Source organism: Oryctolagus cuniculus, chromosome 7 (assembly GCF_051225735.1).
Source record: "Oryctolagus cuniculus isolate XC-2025 breed Fujian yellow rabbit chromosome 7, ASM5122573v1, whole genome shotgun sequence".
Taxonomy (NCBI): domain Eukaryota; kingdom Metazoa; phylum Chordata; class Mammalia; order Lagomorpha; family Leporidae; genus Oryctolagus; species Oryctolagus cuniculus.
The window spans coordinates 3,925,745-3,951,887 of record NC_142873.1 but is presented as its reverse complement, the minus strand read 5'-3'; the positions used below and the strand labels follow the sequence as shown (position 1 = coordinate 3,951,887).

The following is a 26,143-nucleotide window of genomic DNA, read 5'->3' as shown; positions in this document are numbered from 1 at the left end:
AACATATAAACAAAAAGGCAAAAGGATTACACCCAGATAAGAGATATGCTTTTAAATATGTAAGACATATACTTTTTTTTTTTTTTTTTTTGACAGGCAGAGTGGACAGTGAGAGAGAGAGACAGAGAGAAAGGTCTTCCTTTGCCGTTGGTTCACCCTCCAATGGCCGCTGCGCTGCGGCCGGCGCACCGCACTTATCCGATAGCAGGAGCCAGGTACTTTTCCTGGTCTCCCATGGGGTGCAGGGCCCAAGCACTTGGGCTATCCTCCACTGCACTCCCTGGCCACAGCAGAGAGCTGGCCTGGAAGAGGGGCAACCGGGACAGAATCCGGCGCCCCGACAGGGACTAGAACCCAGGGTGCCGGCACTGCAGGCAGAGGATTAGCCTAGTGAGCCGCGGCGCCAGCCAAGACATATACTTTTAAAATAATACAGGTATATAAACTGGGGCCAGCACTGTGGCTCACTAGGTTAATCCTCCACCTGCGGCGCTGGCATCCTATATGGGCACCGGGTTCTAGTCCCGGCTGCTCCTCTTCCAGTCCAGCTCTCTGCTGTGGCCCAGGAAGGCAGTGGAAGATGGCCCAAGTGTTTGGGCGCCTGCAACCCGCAAGGGAGACCAGGAGGAAGCACCTGGCTCCTGGCTTCGGATCAGCGTAGCTCTGGCCGTGGTGGCCATTTGGGGGGTTAACCAACGGAAGGAAGACCCTTCTCTCTGCCTCTCTCTCACTGTCTAACTCTATCTGTCAAACAAATAAAAATAAAAATAAATACAGGTATGTAAACTGTTAAATCACAGAGGAATGTTAACACCTGCTTTAGAACACACCAAAAAAATGGGGAAAAAAAATCTCTAAACTGGAAGAAAAACATAGTGATATATATAATTGACTTCTAAAACTCAGCAGTAAGAGAAACAAAAATATCCTGATAAAGAAATGTAATAGTTAAGCATTAAGTTTAACTCACCAATTATCCTTTCTCTTCTATTTTTTCCTTCTATGCTTTGCTGTTAAAATTTAGTTCAAAAGTAAATAACCAAAAGCAAAAAACCCTAAAAACACACAAACCAAACAGCATCTAGATAAATCACTGATTTTATTCTCAGGGTCAGTACTTGCAAAAAAATCTTTGGATTTTACACATCTCTTAAGATAAGCTTAAAGAAAGTTTGAAAAATAATTAAAAATAATACCATAATAGAAAATGAAATAAAATACCTTCAGTTGAGGTTTTTCATCATCCTTTGTAGAAGTACCGTCTGCATGCTGAGAAACCAAAACAAATTCTTCACTGTTCACTGTGGCCACAGAATCAGATGACCCACTAACCTTCTGTAATGAAGCTCTGACCTCCATTTCAGTTCTGCAAACTTCTCCGCCCACATCCACCTGGCAAAATTACAGAGATTTAAGAAGGGAAAAAAGAAAACCTACTGACTAAAAATATGAACTAATGAAGCTTTTAAAATGTTTCATGTGAAGAAGAATCCTGTTGGCTAAATAATTATTCCAGAATTAGGAAAGCTAACTTCTTGGACTGGACCACATAATGGAAAGGTACTCGCTTCAGTTGGAGTTTTCAGACTAAAAGAACCAAATTGTTCCCTGAAAAAAATAACCCAAACCAGCCTATATATCAACTCAACAGACTGGCTGCTTTTTATTTTACTTTATCTCTTATTTTCTCCTAGAAGTGCTGGTTTTAATCTTTTTAATAAGAGAAAGGATTAAACACAAAATTGGAAATAACTATACACACACACAAAATTAGTGTATTAATTAAGCCTACATACTTCCCTAAAATCAATCTATTCAAGACCAAATATTGTCCCATAAAATATTTTTTCTGGGTTATTGAGGTTGGAGTCATACTGAATTCAACACCGGAAGCCATAGATCTTTTCTTTTGCAGACAAATTAATCCTTATTGCATGTACACACATGCACGCACCCACACTCACACAACATTTATAAAAAGGCATTTATGTAGTAAATGTTTCTGTAATCAAAGGCAGTGCAATTCTGTTTTCTGAATAGATTTCTACACCACAGAAACTCAACACTGTCATTTCCAGAAGTTCATGTATTAACAACCCATTTCAACTGAAGATAAATACTCCATAACACACTGTATCCAAGCCAAGATCAGTGGAGGGACACCCACGTGAGGAAACAAGCCAACAAACAAGGAAATCTGAAGCAAGCTGATAGGAAAAAAAAAAAAAAAAAAACTCTGAGAGAGAAATACATGAGCAGAAACCTGAAAGACAAAAAAGAATCCTACATCAAACAATCTGCTCAGTGACACACAAGTAGCATGCAGAGGGGCAGGGCAGGGAGCCTGGGGCTGAAGCCCACAGGGCCTTATAAACTACAGTAAGTCTACTAGCAATCTATGCCTAAAATCTCCCCAGAAATGTTTTGCTTTGAGTTTTGTTTCTTTCTCTTTCAGGTTATTTTTTTCATTACCACACAGAAACATGGATGCAATATTCCATTCTGCCGTTAGATGGCACTAACACCACTGCTCCTGCAAAAAATAAAATGATTTACCTTCAAGATACACTTGAAAAAATTAAAATCAGTTTCTAAGAATATCAAAATAAAAAATAACACTCCTGGGTTACAATAATTAGCTAGCCATCATTTATTTCTTTTACACTGGTTAATATTCTTTAAAAAAAAAAAAAAAAAACTTTCAGGAGCCAGCACCGTGGCTCACTTGGTTAATCCTCCGCCTTGCGGCACAGGCATCCCACATGGGCGCCGGTTCTAGTCCCGGTTGCTCCTCTTCCAGTCCAGCTCTCTGCTGTGGCCTGGGAAGGCAGTGGAGGATGGCCCAAGTGTTGGGGCCCCTGCACCTGCATGGGAGACCAGGAGGAAGCACCTGGCTCCTGGCTTCGGATCGGCGCAGCACCGGCCGTAGCGGCCATTTTGGGGGTGAACCAATGGAAGGAAGACCTTTCTCTCTGTCTCTCTCTCTAACTCTGTCAAATAGAAAAATGAATAAATAAAACTTTCAACCCCATTCATCTCCTCTAAAGGTTTTCTTCACTTTGTATATATGTTTCTGAAAACACAGTATGTGTTACAAGCTACATCTCTACCCCCTCTAGGCTGCACTGTCAGTCCCTGATTGCCACACACTGCATGTGTCTTTTTATGGTCATGCTTCTCCAAGTCCTTCTCAGATTGCTATTCTGCCTGGCTGCCTCTTCTTCTTCTTCTTCTTCTTTTTTTTTTTTTTTTTTTTTTAAGATTTATTTATTTTATTTGAAAGGCAGAGTTAGAGAGAGAGGGAGAGACAGAGACAGATCTTCCATCTGCTGATTCATTCCCCAAATGGCCTCAACGACTGGAGCTGAGCAGATCCAAAGCCAGGAGCTTCACCCAAGTCTCCCACATGGGTACAGGGGCCCAAGCAATTGGGCCATCTTCCACTGCTTTCCCGGGCACACCAGCAGGGAGCTGGATGGGAAGTAAAGCAGCCAGGACTCAAACCAGCACCCATATTGGATGCCAGTGCAGGGCAGGCAGTCGATCTACCCACTATGCCACAGTGCCAGTCCCCCACCTGACTTCTCAATGTTAGAAATTCTCTGCCTTCAAGTTTTTAGCCCCTTTCCCTTGCCACACACTCTACATGGTATTTCTCATTGTTATAGATTAAAATATCATCTAAGTATATGCTGACTCCCAAATTTCTATTTCAACACAAATGTCTCCTCTAAATTCCTTATCTGGAATTTAATTCTCTACTTAAATGAAATGTGGAAAAAAATGGAATTCCTATTATATCCTTCAAATTTGTTTTTCATCTAGGTATCTGATTATCAGTAAATAACATTGCCTTCTTCCAAGCTACTCAAATAAGAAACCTAGATATTATCCCTAATTCAGTTCCACTTCACTCCTTATAACTGAATTTTTTAAGGGTCCCACCTACGAAATAATCCCTATATCTATCCAATTTCTTTTTTTTTAGCCTACTGCTACCACCCAAGTTAGACTTTTATCTACTACAAAAGCCTCCTACCCATCTTGTATCTCAATCACAGAGCTGCCAAATAAAGTTTTTGGGGGGCCACCACCTGCGGTGTCGGCTTCCCATATGGGCACTGATTCAGGTCCTGGCTGCTCCACTTCTGATCCGGCTCTCTGCTGTGGTGTGCGAAAGCAGTGGAAGATGGCCAAGACCTTGGGTCCCTATACCCACGTGGGAGACCCAGAAGAAGCTCCTAGTTCCTGGTTTTAGATCAGCACAGCTCCAGCCATTGTGGCCATTTGGAGAGTGAACCAGCGGATAAAGGACCTCTCTCTCCCTCTCTCTCTCTCTCTCTCTCTCTGCCTCTCTTTAATTCTGCCTTTCAAATAAATAAATAAATCTTAAAAAAAAAAAAAAGCACTGGAAAGTAAATCAGGTTATGTTAAAACTGCAAACTAAAACTTTTCCAATACAATTCAAATAAAATGCAAACTGCTTACCAGGACTTAGGCCCAACATAAGCCCCTGCTACTTTCTCCTAGCTCACTAATCACAGCAACTTCTCTCTCATGTTTGGGTCTTAGCTCACACCTTCTACTTCCACATGGCTGACCTCTTCAGCTATCGGTTTTCATTCACGCACTCTACACCCACTTAGTGAGACTACTCTACTACCGGAATCTGTACTGGTAACTAAGACCACTGCAGTCCCTGTCTTCTAGAGCTACTATCCCCATGGAAGAGAAAGACAAACAAGAGGAAATCAATCAGTATCACAACTTGCAATGAACACGACAAAAGATAATGAGAAGGCAGGAGGCAGGCGATACTGGCCTGGCTGTTATTTGGCTTAAATAATGAGTCAGCCATGGAAAGACTCAGGAAGAAAGAACTGCAAACAGAATAAATGGCAAAGCCAAGATGTGAGAAAGGACTTGCTGGGGAACGGAAAGACGGTGGTGACTAGATCAGAGCGTGTGGGTGAGAGTAATACGAAATCACCCATGGACAGAAGACAAGGGCCACTCCCAATGCTAAGGCTATCTAACTGAGCCCCAGGTCAATCTCAAAACTCTGCTTTGTTCACCAGAGAATACCCCATGCATAGTGCAGCACCTGTGGGTTAAACCATTTGTTAAAATTACCAATCAGGGGGCCGGCGCCGCGGCTCACTAGGCTAATCCTCCGCCTAGCCTAGGCCCCGGCACACCGGGTTCTAGTCCCGGTCGGGGCGCCGGATTCTGTCCCGGTTGCCCCTCTTCCAGGCCAGCTCTCTGCCGTGGCCCGGGAAGGCAGTGGAGGATGGCCCAAGTGCTTGGGCCCTGCACCCCATGGGAGACCAGGAGAAGCACCTGGCTCCTGCCATCGGATCAGCGCAGTGCGCCGGCCACAGCGCGCCAGCCGCGGCGGCCATTGGAGGGTGAACAACGGCAAAGGAAGACCTTTCTCTCTGTCTCTCTCTCTCACTGTCCACTCTGCCTGTCAAAAAAAAAAAAAAAAAAAATTACCAATCAGGGCTGGCGCCGTGGCTCAATAGGCTAATCCTCTACCTCCGGCACCAGCACACCAGGTTCTAGTCCCGGTCAGGGCGCCAGATTCTGTCCTGGTTGCCCCTCTTCCAGACCAGCTCTCTGCTGTGGCCCAGGAGTGCGGTGGAGGATGGCCCAAGTGCTTGGGCCCTGCCCCCGCATGGGAGACCAGGAGAAGCACCTGGCTCCTGGCTTCGGATCAGCGTGGTGCGCTGGCCGTAGCGGCCATTGTGGGGTGAACCAACGGCAAAGGTAGACCTTTCTCTCTGTCTCTCTCTCTCTCACTATCCACTATGCCTGTCAAAAATAAATAAATAAATAAATAAAATAAAAAATAAATCTTCACATTCTTGGGTTAAGTATTGGTTTTGAAGTATGATACCTAAAGCACAAGTGACAAACAAAAAAAAGATAAATTAGACTGTCAAAATGAAGAACATCTGTGCTGAAAAACGATACCATTAAGGAAATAAGGCAATTACAGGAGTATACTATATGGTTCCACTTAAACGAGGCATCTAAAACAGCCAAGCTCACAGAAGCACAAAGCAGCATAGTAGTTGCTGGAGACTGTGGAGAAGGGAAAATGAGGCACTGCAGCTGTCCAACAGGATGAACTCTCAGTTGTACAAAATGAGTAATTTCTAAAGCTCTGCTGTACAGCAGTTTTCGTAGCTAATAATACGACATAAAAGTCCAACAAAACAGGTCACATGCTGCTACCTATTCTTACCACAGAAAAGGACGCTGCTACAACAGAATTCAAGTATCATATTTTGCACAGAACAAAATGAGCAGTAAGTATCCATCAACCATGTTTGCATGCCTGTTTCTATATATTACATAAACACACTATCTAATATTAAAAAAATAAGAATGAAGCTGATAAGACCTTAATATACCTAACTCTCTACCTTTCTAGATGTCTCAAGAAACTCGAAAACTACAATTACAAAAACAAGAGGAAAAAATATATATACAGCGGGAATCACTAATTTTGCCATTCTCAGATAGACAACATAAAAGACTGGGACTCTGACCAGCGCAGCAGGACAGTGGGTTAAGCTTCCGCTTGCAACACCAACATCCCATATTGCTCGCTGCTGTGAGTACCAGCTGCTCTGCTTCCAAATGCAGCTTCCAGCCAATGCACCCAGGAAAGCAGCACTGACAGCCACAGTACTTGGGCCCCTCTCACCCATGTGGAAGACTAGATGGAGTTCTAGGCTCCTGGCTGTGGCCTGGCATGGTCCTGGCCATTGTGGCCATTTAGGGAGTGAATCAGCAGTTGGAAGGTATCCATCCTTCTCTCTCTCAACTCCCTCCTCCACCCCTCCTCACTCTGCCTTTCAAATAAATAAAATAAATCTTATCCAAAAAAAAAAAAAAAAAAAAAGCTGAGACTCTGTGAGAACATTTTGAAGCTCAGAATGATACACCAGTAAGCGAAGTGGTAGACTTTCTTTGTCAAGTCAAGAGTTCATGAAAAGGAGTAATTCAGGACCTGGACAGCAGATGGAGCCAGGTTAACAGCTACAGGACACATTTTACCAGTACGTGTTTCTTTGTTTTACAGGACAAGTTTTATTCAGAAGAGAGAAGAGAGCATGTCCTTACTTGAAAAGTTGTATCAAGAATTCATCTATTTTGTCTAAAATCAATGTAGCTATTTCACCATTTTTATTTTATTTTGAATGTTAGAAAAAAATTTTTAAAGATTTATTTGAAGGGCAGAATTACAGAGAAAGAGGGAGAGGGAGGGAGGGAGGGAGAGGGAGAGAGAGATCAATATTCTGTGTGCTGGTTCACTCCCCAAGTGGCTGCAATGGCCGGGGCTGGGCCAGGCCAATGCCAGGAACAAGGAACTTCATCTGGATCTCCCACATGGGTGCAGGCGTCCAGGCACTTAGGCCATCTTCCACTGCTATCCCGAGTACATTAGCAGGTAGCTGGATCAGAAATGGAGCAGCTGGGATTCAAACCGAAGCCTCTGTGGAATGCTGCCACAGCAGAGGCTTAACCTTCTATGCCATTGTGCCAGCCCCAGAAATTTCTTTATTACTTATTAAGCACAAGCTTGGTATTGCAAAACATTTCAAATCACTCTTTCACAACCTACTCTCCCCTTGGACACCTAAATTTTTAAAGCAGTTTTAAAAAAGATTTTTTTTTTAATTTGAAAGGTTGAGTTCCAGAGAAGGAGAGGCAGAGAGAGAGAGAGAGAGAGAGAGGGATTTTCCATTCTGTGGTTCGCACCTCAAATGGGTGTGATGGCTGGAGCTGGGCCAGTCTGAAGCTGGGAACCAGGGTTTCTTCCAGGTCTTCCACATGTGTGCAGGGACCCAAGGACTTGGGTCATTTTCTACTGCTTTCCCAGGCCATAGCAGAGAGCTGGATTGGAAGGGAAACCGCCAGGACTCGAACCAGCTCCCATATGGGATGCTGGATGCTGGCACTGCAGGCGGCGATTTAACCTGCTGCGCCACAGCATTGGCCCCCTTAAATTATATTTTTTTTTCTTTTTTTTTATTTGACAGAGTTATAGACAAAGAGAGAGAGAGAGAGAGAGAGAGAGAGAGAGAGAGGTCTTCCTTTTCTGTTGGTTCACCCTCCAATGGCGCACCGCGCTGATCCGATGGCAGGAGCCAGGTACTTATCCTGGTCTCCCAGGCCGTGCAGGGCCCAAGCACATGGGCCATCCTCCACTGCACTCCCTGGCCACAGCAGAGAGCTGGACTGGAAGAGGGGCAACCGGGACAGAATCCGGCGCCCTGACCTGGACTAGAACCCGGTGTGCCGGCGCCACAGGCAGAGGATTAGCCTACTGAGCCGCGGCGCTGGCCCTGACATTTATGTTCTTAAAACTGGATATATGAGCCGGCGCCGCGGCTCACTAGGCTAATCCTCCACCTAGCGGCGCCGGCACACCGGGTTCTAGTCCCGGTTGGGGCGCCGGATTCTGTCCCGGTTGCCCCTCTTCCAGGCCAGCTCTCTGCTGTGGCCCGGGAGTGCAGTGGAGGATGGCCCAGGTGCTTGGGCCCTGCACCCCATGGGAGACCAGGAAAAGCACCTGGCTCCTGGCTCCTGCCATCGGATCAGCGCGGTGCGCCGGCCGCAGCGCACCGGCAGCGGCGGCCATTGGAGAGTGAACCAACGGCAAAGGAAGACCTTTCTCTCTGTCTCTCTCTCTCTCACTGTCCACTCTTCCACTCTGCCTGTCAAAAAATAAAAAAAAAAAAAATTAAAAAAAAAAACTGGATATATGAAATAAATGAAATCTATTCCCTTTAAGTAAATAACTAAGATTAAAATAAATAAAAGCTATCATCTGAAATCTACCCCCCCCCCAAAAAAAAAAGCTCCTTGCTGGCAGGGGGTAGGGGGCATTGTGGTGCACATAGTGCATTAAGCCATGGCTTAATATCCCACATCAAAGTGCCAGGTTCAAGTCCCGGCTACTCCTCACCTCTGATCCAGCTTCCTGCTGATGTACAGTCTGGGAGGCAGCAGGTGATGGCTCAAGTGGCTGAATCACCACCAACCACATGGGAAGACCAAGATGGAGTTCCAGGCTCCTGGCTTTGGCCTGGCCCAGCGCCAGCTGTCGCAGTCATTTGGGGAGTGAGCCAGAGAATGGAAGATCTCTGCCTCGCTTCTCTTTCTCACTTTCATTCTTTCTATTAAGTAAAAATAAGTAAATGAAATAAAATGTTCCATCTAACTAAAGCAAAATACATACTTTGTTCTAAAGTTCACAGAGAACATTCACAAAGTTAGACCAAATTCTAAACCATAAAACACCTAAATCAATATAAAAGTAAAATCATACTATGAGCTCTTCAATCACAATAGAATTAAACTAGGAATCAGAAGCGAAAAATACCTGGAAAGTTCTCACATACAAGAAACGGAAAATTAATTTTAAACAAACCATGAGTCACAATGAGACAAGAGAATTTTTAAACATTTCAAATGAAATGAACAGAATTTATCAAAACTTGTTATGTGCAGTGAAAGCACTTAGAGGGAAATTTAAAGCATTAAGTGAATATACTAAAAAAAGAAAAAAATACCTAAAGTCTTTTAATACAGATATCCTTACTAACTTGGGAAATTCAGAAAAAGGAGAGTAGATAAAAGGAAACAAAAAACACAGAAATTAATGCAACTGAAAACAGGAAATTAACACAGAAAAATTTTTAAAAAGCTCATTCATTGAAATGATTTATAAATTATCAACTTCTAACCAAGCTAAACAAGAAAAAGAAGAAACACAAATTACCAATATCACAAATGAAAGAAAGGTCATCATTACCAACAGATGGACACTAAAAGAATGATAATGGAATACTACCAAAAAACTATATCCACAAATTTGGTAGCTTAGCTGAAATGGACCAGTTCTTTGAAAGATAAAAAGTGCCAACACTCACCCCAGGGAGTGTTGGATAATCTGAATAGACATGGATAATCTGAATAGTGCTCTCTCATGCTCACAATCAATCTCTCTCTCTCTCTCTCTCTCTCTCTCTCTATATATATATATATACACACACACATTTTTGAAATTTTTATTTATTTATGTGAGAGGCAGAGAGATAATAAGAGCTCTCATCCATTTGTTCACTGGTGAATTCTACCAAACCTTGAAGGAGGAAATACAATTAATTTCCCATAATCTCTTCAAAAAATTAGAATGCAAAGGAGTACTTCCTAACCCCTTTCTATGAAATGAGCATCACCTAATACTAAAACCAGACTATAAGAAAACTACAGATCACTATTTCTACTGACACAGACAGAAAAAAATCCTCATGAAAATACTACCAAATGATATCCAACAATGTATTAAAATATTTACTAGGTATTTAAGACTATCTCAACATTCAAAAAATAACCAATGTAACTAAACAAATCAACAGGCTTAAAAAATCATGATCATATTAATATAAAAATACATTTTAATGAAATCCAATACCTATTTATGATTTAAAAAAAAAAAAACTCAGCAAACTAGCAAATGAGGGGAACTTCCTCAACTTGACATAGGCAATCTTCCCAAAAACAAACAAAAAAAACCACCTACAGCTATCATCATATTTCACTGTGAGACACTGGACTCTTTACTCCTAATGCTGAAACAAGGCAAAGATGTCCTCTCTCATCACAATGATCCATTCAGCATTATAAGAAATAAAATATAGATTAGGAAAGATTAAATCAAACTGCTTTTATCCATAGATTAGATGGTTCTTTATGTAAAAAGCCTCAAGGAACCTGCCAAAAAAAAAAAAGTTTAAAAAGAAAACCCCCCCTAAAACTAATAAATAAACATAGTAAGGCATCAGGATACAAAGTCAATATACAAAAGTCAATGTCTTCTCTACACATAATAAACAATACTAAGTTGAAATTTATTTTTTTAAAGTGTTATTTACAATAGAGGGAAAATGAAATAAATAGGTACACATGCATACTTCAAAAGTTCATTGGAAAGAAAAATTTATTTTGGTGCACAAAAATCTGGGATGGGGCAAGAGTTGTGACAACAAGTTAAACCAACATGTGCATTGCCAGCATCCTCTATCACAGTGCATCCCCCATCACAGTCATCCCCATCACAGTCATCCCCATCACAGTCACCCCCATCACAGTCACCCCCATCACAGTGCACCCCCATCACAGTGCACCCCCATCACAGTCATCCCCATCACAGTCATCCCCATCACAGTCATCCCCATCACAGTCATCCCCATCACAGTGCACCCCATCACAGTCATGCCCATCACAGTCATCCCCATCACAGTGCACCCCCATCACAGTCATCCCTATCACAGTCATCCCCATCACAGTCATCCCCATCACAGTGCACCCCATCAGTCATCCCCATCACAGTGCACCCCCATCACAGTCATCCCCATCACAGTGCACCCCCATCACAGTCATCCCCATCACAGTGCACCCCCATCACAGTCATCCCCATCACAGTGCACCCCATCAGTCATCCCCATCACAGTCACCCCCATCACAGTGCACCCCCATCACAGTGATCCCTATCACAGTCATCCCCATCACAGTCATCCCCATCACAGTCATCCCCATCACAGTGCACCCCATCAGTCATACCCATCACAGTGCACCCCCATCACAGTGCACCCCCATCACAGCCATCCCCATCACAGTCATCCCCATCACAGTGCACCCCCATCACAGTCATCCCCATCACAGTCATCCCCATCACAGTGCATCCCCATCACAGTCATCCCCATCACAGTGCACCCCCATCACAGTCATCCCCATCACAGTGCACCCCCATCACAGTGCATCCCCATCACAGTGCACCCCATCAGTCATCCCCATCACAGTCACCCCCATCACAGTGCACCCCCATCACAGTGATCCCTATCACAGTCATCCCCATCACAGTCATCCCCATCACAGTCATCCCCATCACAGTGCACCCCCATCACAGCCATCCCCATCACAGTCATCCCCATCACAGTGCACCCCCATCACAGTGCACCACCATCACAGTCATCCCCATCACAGTGCACCCCCATCACAGTCATCCCCATCACAGTCATCCCCATCACAGTGCATCCCCATCACAGTCATCCCCATCACAGTGCACCCCCATCACAGTCATCCCCATCACAGTGCACCCCCATCACAGTCATCCCCATCACAGTGCACCCCATCAGTCATCCCCATCACAGTCACCCCCATCACAGTCACCCCCATCACAGTGCACCCCCATCACAGTGATCCCTATCACAGTCATCCCCATCACAGTCATCCCCATCACAGTCATCCCCATCACAGTGCACCCCATCAGTCATACCCATCACAGTGCACCCCCATCACAGTGCACCCCCATCACAGCCATCCCCATCACAGTCATCCCCATCACAGTGCACCCCCATCACAGTGCACCACCATCACAGTCATCCCCATCACAGTGCACCCCCATCACAGTCATCCCCATCACAGTCATCCCCATCACAGTGCACCCCCATCACAGTCACCCCCATCACAGTCATCCCCATCACAGTCACCCCCATCACAGTGCATCCCCATCACAGTCATCCCCATCACAGTCATCCCCATCACAGTCATCCCAATCACAGTGCACCCCCACACAGTCATCCCCATCACAGTCATCCCCATCACAGTGATCACAGTCATCCCCATCACAGTCATCCCCATCACAGTGCACCCCCATCACAGTGCACCCCCATAACAGTCATCCCCATCACAGTCATCCCCATCACAGTCACCCCCATCACAGTGCACCCCCATCACAGTCATCCCCATCACAGTCACCCCCATCACAGTGCACCCCCATCACAGTCATCCCCATCACACTCATCCCCATCACAGTGCACCCCCATCACAGTCATCCCCATCACAGTGCACCCCATCAGTCATCCCCATCACAGTGCACCCCATCAGTCATCCCCATCACAGTCACCCCCATCACAGTGCACCCCCATCACAGTCATCCCCATCACACTCATCCCCATCACAGTCATCCCCATCACAGTCATCCCAATCACAGTGCACCCCCACACAGTCATCCCCTCACAGTCATCCCCATCACAGTGATCACAGTCATCCCCATCACAGTCATCCCCATCACAGTGCACCCCCATCACAGTGCACCCCCATAACAGTCATCCCCATCACAGTCATCCCCATCACAGTCACCCCCATCACAGTGCACCCCCATCACAGTCATCCCCATCACAGTCACCCCCATCACAGTGCACCCCCATCACAGTCATCCCCATCACACTCATCCCCATCACAGTGCACCCCCATCACAGTCATCCCCATCACAGTGCACCCCATCAGTCATCCCCATCACAGTGCACCCCATCAGTCATCCCCATCACAGTCACCCCCATCACAGTGCACCCCCATCACAGTCATCCCCATCACACTCATCCCCATCACAGTGCACCCCCATCACAGTCATCCCCATCACAGTGCACCCCATCAGTCATCCCCATCACAGTCACCCCCATCACAGTGCACCCCCATCACAGTCACCCCCATCACAGTGCACCCCCATCAAAGTCACCCCCATCACAGTGCACCCCCATCACAGTCATCCCTATCACAGTCATCCCCATCACAGTGCACCCCCATCACAGTGCACCCCCATCACAGTGCACCCCCATCACAGTCACCCCCATCACAGTGCACCCCCATCACAGTGCACCCCCATCACAGTCATCCCCATCACAGTGCACCCCCATCACAGTGCACCCCCATCACAGTCACCCCCATCACAGTCATCCCATTCACAGTGCACCCCCATCACAGTCATCCTCATCACAGTGCACCCCCATCACAGTCACCCCCATCACAGTCATCCCTATCACAGTCATCCCCATCACAGTCATCCCCATCACAGTGCACCCCATCAGTCATCCCCATCACAGTGCACCCCCATCACAGTGCACCCCCATCACAGTCATCCCCATCACAGTCACCCCCATCACAGTCATCCCCATCACAGTCATCCCCATCACAGTGCACCCCCATCACAGTGCACCCCCATCACAGTCATCCCCATCACAGTGCACCCCCATCACAGTCATCCCCATCACAGTGCACCCCCATCACAGTCATCCCCATCACAGTCATCCCCATCACAGTCATGCCCATCACAGTGATCACAGTGCATGCCCATCACAGTCATCCCCATCACAGTGCACCCCATCACAGTGCACCCCCATCACAGTCATCCCCATCACAGTGCACCCCCATCACAGTGCACCCCCACCACAGTCATCCCCATCACAGTGCACCCCCATCACAGTCATCCCCATCACACTCATCCCCATCACAGTCATCCCCATCACAGTGATCACAGTGCACCCCCATCACAGTGCACCCCCTTCACAGTCATCCCCATCACAGTGCACCCCCATCACAGTCATCCCCATCACAGTGCATCCCCATCACAGTCATCCCCATCACAGTGATCCCCATCACAGTCATCCCCATCACAGTGCACCCCCATCACAGTCACTCCCATCACAGTCATCCCCATCACAGTGCACCCCCATCACAGTCATCCCCATCACAGTGCACCCCCATCACAGTCATCCCCATCACAGTGCACCCCCATCACAGTCATCCCCATCACAGTGCACCATCACAGTCATCCCCATCACAGTGCATCCCCATCACAGTCATCCCCATCACAGTGCACCCCCATCACAGTCATCCCCATCACAGTCATCCCCATCACAGTCATCCCCATCACAGTCATGCCCATCACAGTGCACCCCCATCACATTGCACCCCCATCACAGTCATCCCCATCACAGTGCACCCCCATCACAGTGCACCCCCATCACAGTCATCCCCATCACAGTGCACCATCACAGTCATCCCCATCACAGTGCACCCCCATCACAGTCATCCCCATCACAGTGCACCCCCATCACAGTCACTCCCATCACAGTCATCCCCATCACAGTGCACCCCCATCACAGTGCATCCCCATCACAGTCATCCCCATCACAGTCATCCCCATCACAGTCATCCCCATCACAGTGCACCCCCATCACAGTCATCCCCATCACAGTGCACCCCCATCACAGTGCACCCCCATCACAGTCATCCCCATCACAGTCATCCCCATCACAGTCATCCCCATCACAGTGCACCCCCATCACAGTGCATCCCCATCAGGATGCATCCCCGCAAATCTCTCTCTCCTCTCTCCTCTCTCTCTCTCTCCCCTCCCCCGCATCACCCTCTCTCTCTCTCCTCCCTCCCCCCTCTTTCCCTGTTGCTCTGCCTTTCTAATAAATCTTTTAAAAGCTGACAATTCTCAGAAGTCTTCTAAATAAAATTGAGCTCACTGTTCTGTGAACCCTGAACCAATACATCCATTTTAACCCACTATATACAACAGAGCAATGGCGGGGTGGGGGGGGGGGGACCTGTTTTTGAAGACTGCCCTGCTCTAATACAAAAGTGAGACCATAAAATCTGACAAAGAATTTTTTATTTCTCTTCAAATGCAAATAAAAATCAACATTAGGCTCCGTAGTCTAGGCATAAAGTCTTCACTTGTGGGACATTTTAAAGGGATATGAGGCTAACAGAAAACAGAGTTCCACAAAGTCAGACACGTGTAGCTGTGTTTCATCTAACCATCCTGTTCTCCACTGAACCCAAAGACACTTAATATTTTTTCACTGAATTGACTCACTAGTAACAGACTTATCCTCCACAACTGTAGCAATTCTTCCAATTCCACCAAGTGAACAGCCTTTAACTCCTACTTTAATGTCACATCATTTTTGTTAAATGAGCAATGGTGATATCTCAATTAACACCTCACTTGGATGTCTGAAACTACAATTTCCACATATGTACTAGAAAAAGTCTAACAACACTCAGCAAAGTCTAACTGGAAGCTATGTTCTTCCCAAAATAACATACTCAAAAGTACAAAATTGTAGTCCATGTGATCTAATTTCATTCTGTACCAAATGTGGTTAGCTTGCTTCTTGTTTTTAGATTATATGTGTGTACCTATTCACATTCAAGTGGCTCTTGAACTAAAATAGAACTTAAAAACATGAGTGTGAGTCAAAAGTGGCTAAGTTAGGAGGACTATAAGGCATGAGAGTTAGAAAGGTCACAGAAGACACATTACAAAGGTAGAAAAGGAGAAGCTCTTAATTTACTGTAAGAAAATAGACATGAATAATGTAGAACAACATTTGCCAACCAAAATTCTTCCATGTTGAACTCAGCCAGTCCAGAAAAACCCTACTCTGACTTCTGTTTTCTAAGCATCCATCCACTGTTCTAGTTCCCACATGAGAGTCACAACATTATGCATGAAAGTAAGTCTCTGGTCCTGAAAAGGGCATAGAAGAACTTTCATTACTCCCAGTATTTTAGTGGACATCTATGTATTTTCATTTGTCCAGCAATAATTCCAGAACCTTTTTTAGTTTTGGGGGAATAAGCCTTCTCTCCATTCAAATAACATGGATTTTACAGAACCCTCAAGCCCCATAGAGAAACAGATTAAAAGGTGGATACTAAATGCAAGCTAGATCAATTAAACTCAATTCCTAAGATTTCTGGACTGTTGACTGGTGAGTTCATTACTCTCTTCCAGTAGAAACTTTTAAGATGGAAACTGAGAATTGTTGGTGGGCCTGTTCTTCCTCCTATGAAGAAAGCCAATCTGCAGTTAATAGAGAAAACTAAATCTCAGAGACTAGTGTTTTAACCAAATCCCATCCCTTTGGGGCCAGCGCTGTGGCACAGCGGGTTAAAGCCCTGGCCTGAAGCACCGGCATCCCATATGGGCACTGGTTCTAGTCCTGGCTGCTTCTCTTCCAACCCAGTTCTCTGCTGTGGCCTGGGAAAGCAGCAGAAGATGGCCCAAGTCCTTGGGCCCATGCACCCATGTGGGAGACCCAGAAGAAGTGCCTGGCTCCTGGCTTTGGATCGGTTCAACTCCAGCCATTGCGGCCATCTGGGGAGTGAAGCAGCAAATGGAAGACCTCTCTCTCTGTCTCTACCTCTCTCTGCAACTCTTTCAAATAAATAAAATAAAATAAATCTTAAAAAAAAAAAAATCCTATCCCTTTGAATCATTCCTGAAGTCTAGCTCCTTCTGCTCCCATTATCAGCCTTGATAAATCCACTGTTTCTTTAATTCCATGAACTATCCCCCCAATAATAAACTAGTTTAATCTGAGTTTGTCACATGAATAAAATCACATGCTAGCAACAGGACACTTAACGATACACTTAAAGAGATTGCGGATGGCTATATGCTTCCATATATAGGTAATGAGAACAGAAAATTAGGTGAGGCAAGAGAAAAGAATCTGAAAAGCTGACAATAATTTCCTAGATACACAGCAGAGTAAAAGGGATGAAAGAAGGCAAGAGCATGGAGAAAAGATTTAAATTCTGCACATCAGTCACTTATCTTCAGAATACATCAGTACATGAAGAAGATACATAACACAGATGAAGAAGTTGAAGCACATAGAAACTGATTTCTTTTAAAAGTTACAGAGCCAGAAGTAGAATCTACAAGTCCTAGAAATACAGTCACTACTACCATATTACCATTCCAAGGACTGGTAATCATTACATTGATTATTTCAGACATTTTGACTCCAACTCACTATCTCTTTTGTCATCACATAGTATACTATATAAACGTATATCAAATATACAGAATAATATACAGTATATCAAATAAACAGAAATAAGGAATTGGAGATAGTTAATGTTTATTGTGCATACTTTACATAACTAGCACTAAATTCAACAGAAAAAATATTACCCAATTTGTTGGATCCAGCACAGACAGACTCAAGGTAGAACCTAAAAGTTAATGAACCTGGCAATCACACATGGTTTCCACATCTAAGGAAAAGATAAAAGACCCCCCCTCCCCCTTTATCCATTTCCACTACTTCATCCAAACAAGTTCACCAGTCAGGTGAGCGAGGGTCATTGTCTAAGAAGGAAGAGATCAACACAATGAAGGAAGAGAAGCCAAATCACTATTTTAACTGTTTTTCTCTCCCACTAAAGCCTACAAGCAAGATTTACTTCTGTCTTTGATGCACAGACCCCTAGATCTCGTAGAGCATTCAGTATATTTCTGAGATATACCATCAGAAACAGAAATTCAAGCAAGGGTTGAATGAGTATCCTGTATCTGAATGCCTAAAACCAGAAACGTTTTGGATTTCAGATAGTTTTAGATTCTGAAATATCCACATGCATGACAGTTCTTCAAAAGGTTCACAGAAAATGAAATATAAAGATGTTCATCTCAGTATAAAAAAATTTTTGAAATCTAGGTACCTAGAGTGTCTTCAAAAAGTTCATGAAATAGTTTTATTATGAAAAAAAAACATGGATTCCAAAATTTTTAATAACAAAATTAATTAATCTTTTAATTCTATTTTCTGTGGATTTTTTTTTTAAGTATCGTTGTATGTAATAATGTAACTTGGGGATGGGACTCATGTCCACACAAAATTCACTGCTGTTTAGTGGAGGATGGCCCAAGTGCTTGGGCCCTGCACCCCATGGGAGACCAGGATAAGTACCTGGCTCCTGGCTTCGGATCAGCGCGATGCGCCAGCAGCAATGTGCCGGCCGCGGTGGCCATTGGAGGATGAACCAACGGCAAAAGGAAGACCTTTCTCTCTGTCTCTCTCTCTCACTGTCCACTCTGCCTGTCAAAGATTAAAAAAAAAAATTCACTGCTGTTTCATATATATTTTATACACATAGACTCGAAGATAACTTTTCATATTTCTAATGCACCTGCATTTTGACTACAGCCTGTCACAGAAAGTAAGTTGCGGAATTTTCCTCTCGTGGGGTCAAGTCAGCACTCCAAAGCTTTCAGATTGTGGAGCATTTGGAACTTCTGATTTTCAAATTAGGGATGCTCAACCTGTATACAGCACCCCAAGTCTTCTGGGCAAATAGTATGTATTTGGGTACATATGTTTGTACCTGTGCATACATTTATACCTGCCTTGTTCTCCATAGAATTTGTGATGATTTGAAAACACAGAAATCCATATAAAAGATAATTCATGAAAAATCTTTTTTTTTTTTTTTTTTTTTTTGACAGGCAGAGTGGATAGTGAGAGAGAGAGAAACAGAGAGAAAGGTCTTCCTTTTGCCGTTGGTTCACCCTCCAATGGCTGCCACGGCTGGCGCGCTGCAGCCAGCGCACCGCGCTAATCCCAAGGCAGGAGCCAGGTGCTTCTCCTGGTCTCCCATAGGATGCAGGGCCAAGCACTTGGGCCATCCTCCACTGCACTCCCTGGCCACAGCAGAGAGCTGGCCTGGAAGAGGGGCAACAGGGAAAGAATCCGGCACCCCGACCGGGACTAGAACCTGGTGTGCCGGCGCCACTAGGTGGAGGATTAGCCTATTGAGCCGCGGTGCCGGCCTCATGAAAATTCTTTGAGATTAGATTTTAAGTGCAAATATTTTCCCTTGATATGGTACAATTTATAACAAGATATTTTATATTTGCAACTAACTCCTAATATTTTCATTAAAATAGTTCAGCAGATGCTAATGAAGAAACACAAAATCCTGTGAAATCCAGGATAGGCATTTGGCTTAGTGAGTAAGTCATCCTTTGAGACCCCCGTATCTCATTTTGAAGAGCCTGGTTTGAGTTCCAGCTTTGCTTCCAATCCACCTTCCTGGTAATATACACCCTGAAAGGCAGCAGATGATGCCTCAAATACTTAGGTACCTCTCACCCACAAGAGAGACCAGGATGGAGTACTGATTTCAGCCTGGCCCAGTCCTGGCTGTTGCTGCTATTTGGGAAGTGAATCTGCATATGAAAGATCTCTCTATCTGTCCCTCTGTCTTGCCTTCTCTGCCTTTAAGGAAACAAGGAAAGAAGGAAGGAACAGGTTTTCTAAGTTTTGAAATTCTAAAATAAGGATTTTCAAACTTACAACGCAAGGCACTGCTGACTTAGTCACAGTGATCAATGATCACTTAAAGCTAAAATAAAAATGAGAACACCCAGAAGAAGAAAGATCTAAAGAATCTAATATTTAGATATTATTATGACATGCCAAAAATTAGAAGTAGCTTCTATGAACTCATATACTGCAATGTATTTACAAAAGCAAAGAAGAGGCAGGTCTTGCTGAATGCAAACTGTAAACAAAAAACTAAGTAATTATTCAATAGGAAATAATTCAAAGTTTTAAAAAAAGTTCTAGTATTGGATTTTTCTACCCTATGTTACAATTTTTTTATTCTCACAAGGCAAATGAAAACCAAAACCATGTAATTAGAAGAGAAAATTATTCATGCTTTCAATAAAATGTACTGGCTTCTCAAACACTTTTATTGAATACACCAGAGCTAGAGGATATTTTTTGTGGTTTAAAAAAGAAAAGCATGATAAAATATAATCAGGAACCCATTATTTGACAGTTACTCATTTATTAACTCCGCATGGTTGCATTCTATCTAGACGTTGTTCAAGCCATAACAGAACATAAAAGAACAAAAGAGCATCACACTGAGGGCAGAGCTTGATATATTTCTGTCACAGCATCTCTAATGCCACTAACACAGAATCCAGTTAATTCATTCTTCTTCTTATTCTTCTTCAAGCAGCACAGACAAAGACAGAGAGGCCATTCACCCACTAGCTCACTCCCCAAATGTCTGTCATGGCTGGAGCTGGGCCAGGCCTAAACTGGGAGCTCAGCACTCAATCGAGGTCTCCAACATAGGTGGAAGAAACCCAATTACTTGAGTTACCACTGCTGCCTTCCAAGGTCTATATTAGCAGGAAGCCAGAATTGGGAGCCAAGACTCAACCACAGGCACTCCAATATGGGACATGGCGTCTGAACTGCTAGACCAAATGCTTGCCCCTAATTTATTCTTTTGACAATCACTGTTGTTGTTGTCATTTAACACTTATTACTTTACAGGCATAGTTATAAAGTATCTTCTCTAGTTAGATATCTAAGAGATATTTCAAACTAACGGATTAAAAAACCAAACTTCCTATCTTTCCCATTCTACCCTGATCTCTCTATTACCCTCCTACACACTTATTCAACTCAGCTGATAGCATCTGTCTTCTTCCTCAAACACACTTACACATATGCACACAAACACATTAAATCAGAAAATTCCTTTGGCTCTACCTTCAAATTATATACAGAAATCATCTATTTCTCACCACCTCCACTGCCATAACCCAGTCCCAGTCATTATCATCTCTTACCTAGACTATTTATAAAGCCTCCTAACTAGTCTTCCAGTTTCTTCACTTGCTCCCCTGCTATGGTATACTAAAAAAATAACAAGAATGATCCTCTTACTTCAGTTCCCAAAATCCTCCAATGCCCCCCCTCATTTTGCTGCAGATCAGAGCCAAGTGACTTCAAAGGCATTATGTGCCTGGTGCTACAAAGCATCACTCCTCACACTTCCACTACCCACTGTCTCACCTTTGAATCCTTATCTGCTTACTATGATCTCCCCTACTCAACTCAACCTCAGCTGCAATGTAGTTCTTCTTTTCCTTCAAATAAGCCTGGCACACTTTCTCTGGCTCTTCCATCACAATAAATCCCCTCCCCAGAGCGCTGCCTGGCTACCATCTTTACTCCCTCATTCAGATCTTTCCTCAAACCTCAACCTGTCAAGAGATCTACCCTGATCATGTTATTTTTTTTAAAAAAAGATTTATTTATTTATTTGAAAGACAGCTACACAGAGAGACAGGTCTTCCAGCTGCTGATTCACTCCCCAAATGGCCGCAACGGCCGGAGCTGCACCAATCCAAAGCCAGGAGCCAGGAGCTTCTTCTGGGTCTCCCACGAGGGTGCAGGAGCCCAAGAACTGCTTTCCCAGGCCATGGCAGAGAGCTGGATCGGAAGAGGAGCAGCCGGGACTAGAACCGGCATCCATATGGGATTCTGGCACTGCAGACAGTAGCTTTACCCACTATGCCACAGTGCCAGCCCTGATCATCTTATTTAATATTGTTTCCCATCACAACAAAATCTGAATTCCCCTCTATCTTATTCTACTTAGTCCTTCTTTTCCAGAGCACTATTTTCTAATTAATAACTGTTAATATTGTTTGTACTGTATTTTCTGTTTATTGTCTGCTCCCCCACTAGAAAATAAAACTGTCAAAGCCAAGAATCTTTGTCTTATGCATTGACGTAACCCAAGCACCTAGAAAAGTAACTGTCACATAGCTGCACCATTAAATATTAGCTGTACAGATAAAAAGATGAACATTCAAGATGACTAAAGTGTCTTAGGGCCGGCGCCATGGCTCACTTGGTTAATCCTTCGCCTGCAGTGCGTCTCATATGGACGTTGGGTTCTAGTCCCAGCTGCTCCTCTTCCAGTCCAGTTCTCTGTTGGGGCCCAGGAAGGCAGTGGAAGATGTCCCAAGTGCTTGGGCCCCTACACCCGCATGGGAGACCAGGAAGAAGCACCTGGCTCCTGGCTTCGGATCGGCACAGCGCCGGCTGTAGAAGCCATTTGGGGAGTGAACCAATGGAAGGAAGACCTCTCTCCCTCTCTCTCTCACTGTCTATTACTCTGTCGAATAAAAAAAAATTTTTTTTAAATAAAAAATAAAGTGTCTTAAACTCCAGAAGCCAACCAGGTCTCTAGGTGCAGCCTGATCAGGAATGGTACCATTAAAGGAATAGGATAACAGCACTGATGGTTTCTTTCGCTGGGTAATTAACAAGAATGCTCTTGAATTCATAAAGATTTTTGATATAATAGGACACCAAGAGATCATTTTAAAAGGTAAATTAAAATGTTAGACCTTATTCCAAATTTCCATTTACACCAGAAACTGAGAACATGGCCTATTAGATTAGATAATGTTTTTAGGAATTATTGTTGATATTTTTTGAGTGTGAGGATGACAATATGATTATGAAGAACTCCTTGTCTTTTAAAAATACATACTCAAATATTTACAGATTAAATTACATGATTAGCAGAGATTCGCTTCATATAATTTTGAGTGGAATGAAGGAGTAAGGCACAGAGAAAACAAAATTGCTGTTTGATAACTGCTGAACCGGACAGAGTCAGAAGAGTATTCATATTATTCTCCCTGACCTTGTATATGCTTCCAATTTGCCAAAGTAAAAAAAAAGTTGGGGCGTCCATTTGGCCCAGTGGTTGAGACACCAACTGGGATGCCCATGTTCCATACTGGAGTACATGGTTCGGTTCCCTGCTCCTGCCTCCTTTCAGGGTAGACCCAGGAAGGTAGCAGGTGATAGGTCAAGGGGTTTTGGGGTCCCTGATACCCATATGCCAGACCTGGATTAAGTTCCATTGCAGGCATGTGAGGAATGAGCCAGCAGAAGGAAGCTCTCTGTCTCTGTCTCTTCATCTCAAAAAAAAAATGTAGGAACCCAGAAAATAAGTTAAACAAACCAAACATAAAAACACAAGCCAAGAATATACTGCCTTTATCATCTAGCACGTTATAGGACACCTAAAAACAAATATTTAAAGAATAAAGCATATGTCACAACTAAAGAATAGATTTTATAGATTACCATAATGATGGGAACAGATTAAAACAAAAAATAATGACCAAAATGGGCATTCCTTTGAGTCAAAGAAAAATGACAGGTAAATGGATAGCCCTGATAGCTGCTACTACAAAGACCAGAGAACTAACTTGTCCAAACAAGCAAAGTCACAAGACTTCAGCTTTGGTCATCTGGAACATTATGGGGATACACTGAAGAAACTTTCATCTTTCTTCAGGGTAAAAGGCACTGTACATTATTCAATAAAGGTCATACACATAAATGCAAAATATAGTCAACAGGGACAAGAGAGCATTCCTGAAATGCTATGTCCTAAACAACACTGTAGCATAATTATTAGAAATACACAGACCACTTTACTAGCAAACAAATGTTTATAGTGACTTTAGTAAATTATTTTACAGTCAAAAAAAAAAAAAGGAAAAAACAAACCTTACCATCTCAACCCCAGGGAGATCAGGTAAACAAAAAAATTTTGAAGTATTAAAAAAATTTGTATGGGGCCCATGTTGTGGCATAGTGGGCAAAGCCACAGCCTGCAGTGCCAGCATCTCATGTGGGCACTGGTTCAAGTCCCAGGAGGAAGCACCTAGCTCCTAGCTTCGGATTGGCGCAGTGCGCCGGCCGTAGAGGCCATTTTGGGGGTGAACCAACAGAAGGAAGACCTTTCTCTCTGTCTCTCTCCCTCACTGTCTAACTCTACCTGTCAAATAAATTTAAAAAAAAAAAAAAAAGGACTGACAAATTTAACTTCATAAAATGTAATATTTGTGTGTATCAAATGATAACATGAGCAACATTCAAAGGCAAAACCCTGCCAGCGCCGTGGCTCACTAGGCTAATCCTCCGCCTAGCAGCGCCGGCACACCAGGTTCTAGTCCTGGTCGGGGCGCCGGATTCTGTCCCGGTTGCCCCTCTTCTCTGTCCCGGTTGCCCCTCTTCCAGGCCAGCTCTCTGCTGTGGCCAGGGAGTGCAATGGAGGATGGCCCAGGTCCTTGGGCCCTGCACCCCATGGGAGACCAGGATAAGTACCTGGCTCCTGCCATCGGATCAGCGCGGTGCGCCGGCCGCGGCGGCCATTGGAGGGTGAACCAACGGCAAAGGAAGACCTTTCTCTCTGTCTCTCTCTCTCTCACTGTCCACTCTGCCTGTCAAAAAATAAATAAATAAATAAAAATTAAAAAAAACGAAGGCAAAACCCTGAAACATGGCAAAATATGACAAAATGGGATATTTGTTTAAGCTATTAGAAATAAATAAGAAAAAGATGAACAGCCCAAAGGAAAACAAAATGAAGGGCATGAAGAGATAAAGGACCAATCAACATACTGTCTTCTGACATCCATTCCTCCCCTCCCTCAACTGTTGCAGCTCTAATCCCTAGCTTCAGGGCCAGTGGCAGAAGAGAGCTCTCCAACTGAACTCTAAGTCAATTAACCTAATGGCTTTTACTTCATCTTAACCAATTTATATGGCATTTTCTTGGCAGGACTTCAGCAAAGAATTCTTGGCTGGGCCAGGCTGAAGCTAGGAGCTCTACCTAGGTCTCCCACAGGAGAACAGGGGCCTAAGGATTTGGGCCATCTGCTGCTGCTTCCCCAAGCGCATTAGCAGGGAGCTGGATGGCTAAGGGGAACAGATCCAACCAAACTGACACTCATATGAGATGCTGGCGTCCCAGGCGGCAGCTTAACCTGCTGCACCACAGCACCAGCACCAATTCTACATTTTTTTAAACTTTTCTTTATTTGAGAAACAGAAAGACAAAGAGAGAAACAGAGCTCTTATCTGCTGGTTCACTCTGCAACTGCAGGCAATGGGCGGTGCTGGGTGGGGGCTGCAACCAGGAGTCAGGAACTCAACCCAAGTCTCCCTTAAAGGTTCTAGACCCAACTACTTAAGCCATGGCCTGTTTCCTCCAAGGATCTGCATTGGCAGGAAGCTGGAATCAGAAGCCAGAGGAATAAAACAGAGGCACTCCAATACAGGAGCCAGACATCTTAACCACTAGGGTCAAAAGCCTGCTCTCCAACTATACTTTTTTTTTTGGACAGGCAGAGTGGACAGTGTGAGAGAGAGACAGAGAGAAAGGTCTTCCTTTGCCATTGGTTCACCCTCCAATGGCCACCGCGGCTGGTGCGCTGCGGCTAGCGCACCGCGCTGATCCGATGGCAGGAGCCAGGTACTTATCCTGGTCTCCCATGGGGTGCAGGGCCCAAGCACTTGGGCCATCCTCCATTGCACTCCCTGGCCACAGCAGAGAGCTGGCCTGGAAGAGGGGCAACCAGGACAGAATCCAGCACCCCGACCGGGACTAGAACCCGGTGTGCCGGCGCCACAAGGTAGAGGATTAGCCTAGTGAACCGTGGCGCCGGCTCCAACTATACATTTTTAAAGGGTGAATTTTATGGGTGTTTAGCCATCATGTACCTGCTGCCGTGACACTTCCAAGATTCCCCAAAAAAGGACAAGGAAAACTCTTCTCCCCTTTGAATATT

The 26,143-nt window shown here is 44.4% G+C and overlaps 1 protein-coding gene across 9 annotated transcripts in view; it reads right to left on the bottom strand.

The window, feature by feature from the left end:
- The window catches only part of RABGAP1L (RAB GTPase activating protein 1 like), a 788,382-nt gene that overhangs the window by 717,016 nt on the left and 45,223 nt on the right, over window positions 1-26,143 (bottom strand). For 5 of the 9 annotated variants that reach the window (XM_070077152.2, XM_070077147.2, XM_089299425.1 and 2 more), the window contains exon 2: window positions 1,222-1,392. In XM_070077152.2, coding sequence (XP_069933253.1) covers window positions 1,222-1,359 — 138 coding nt within the window. In that variant the 5' untranslated portion in view covers window positions 1,360-1,392. The remainder of the gene's footprint in view (window positions 1-1,221; window positions 1,393-26,143) is intronic. The other 4 variants (XM_070077148.2, XM_070077153.2, XM_070077154.2 and 1 more) reach the window with 2 other exon arrangements.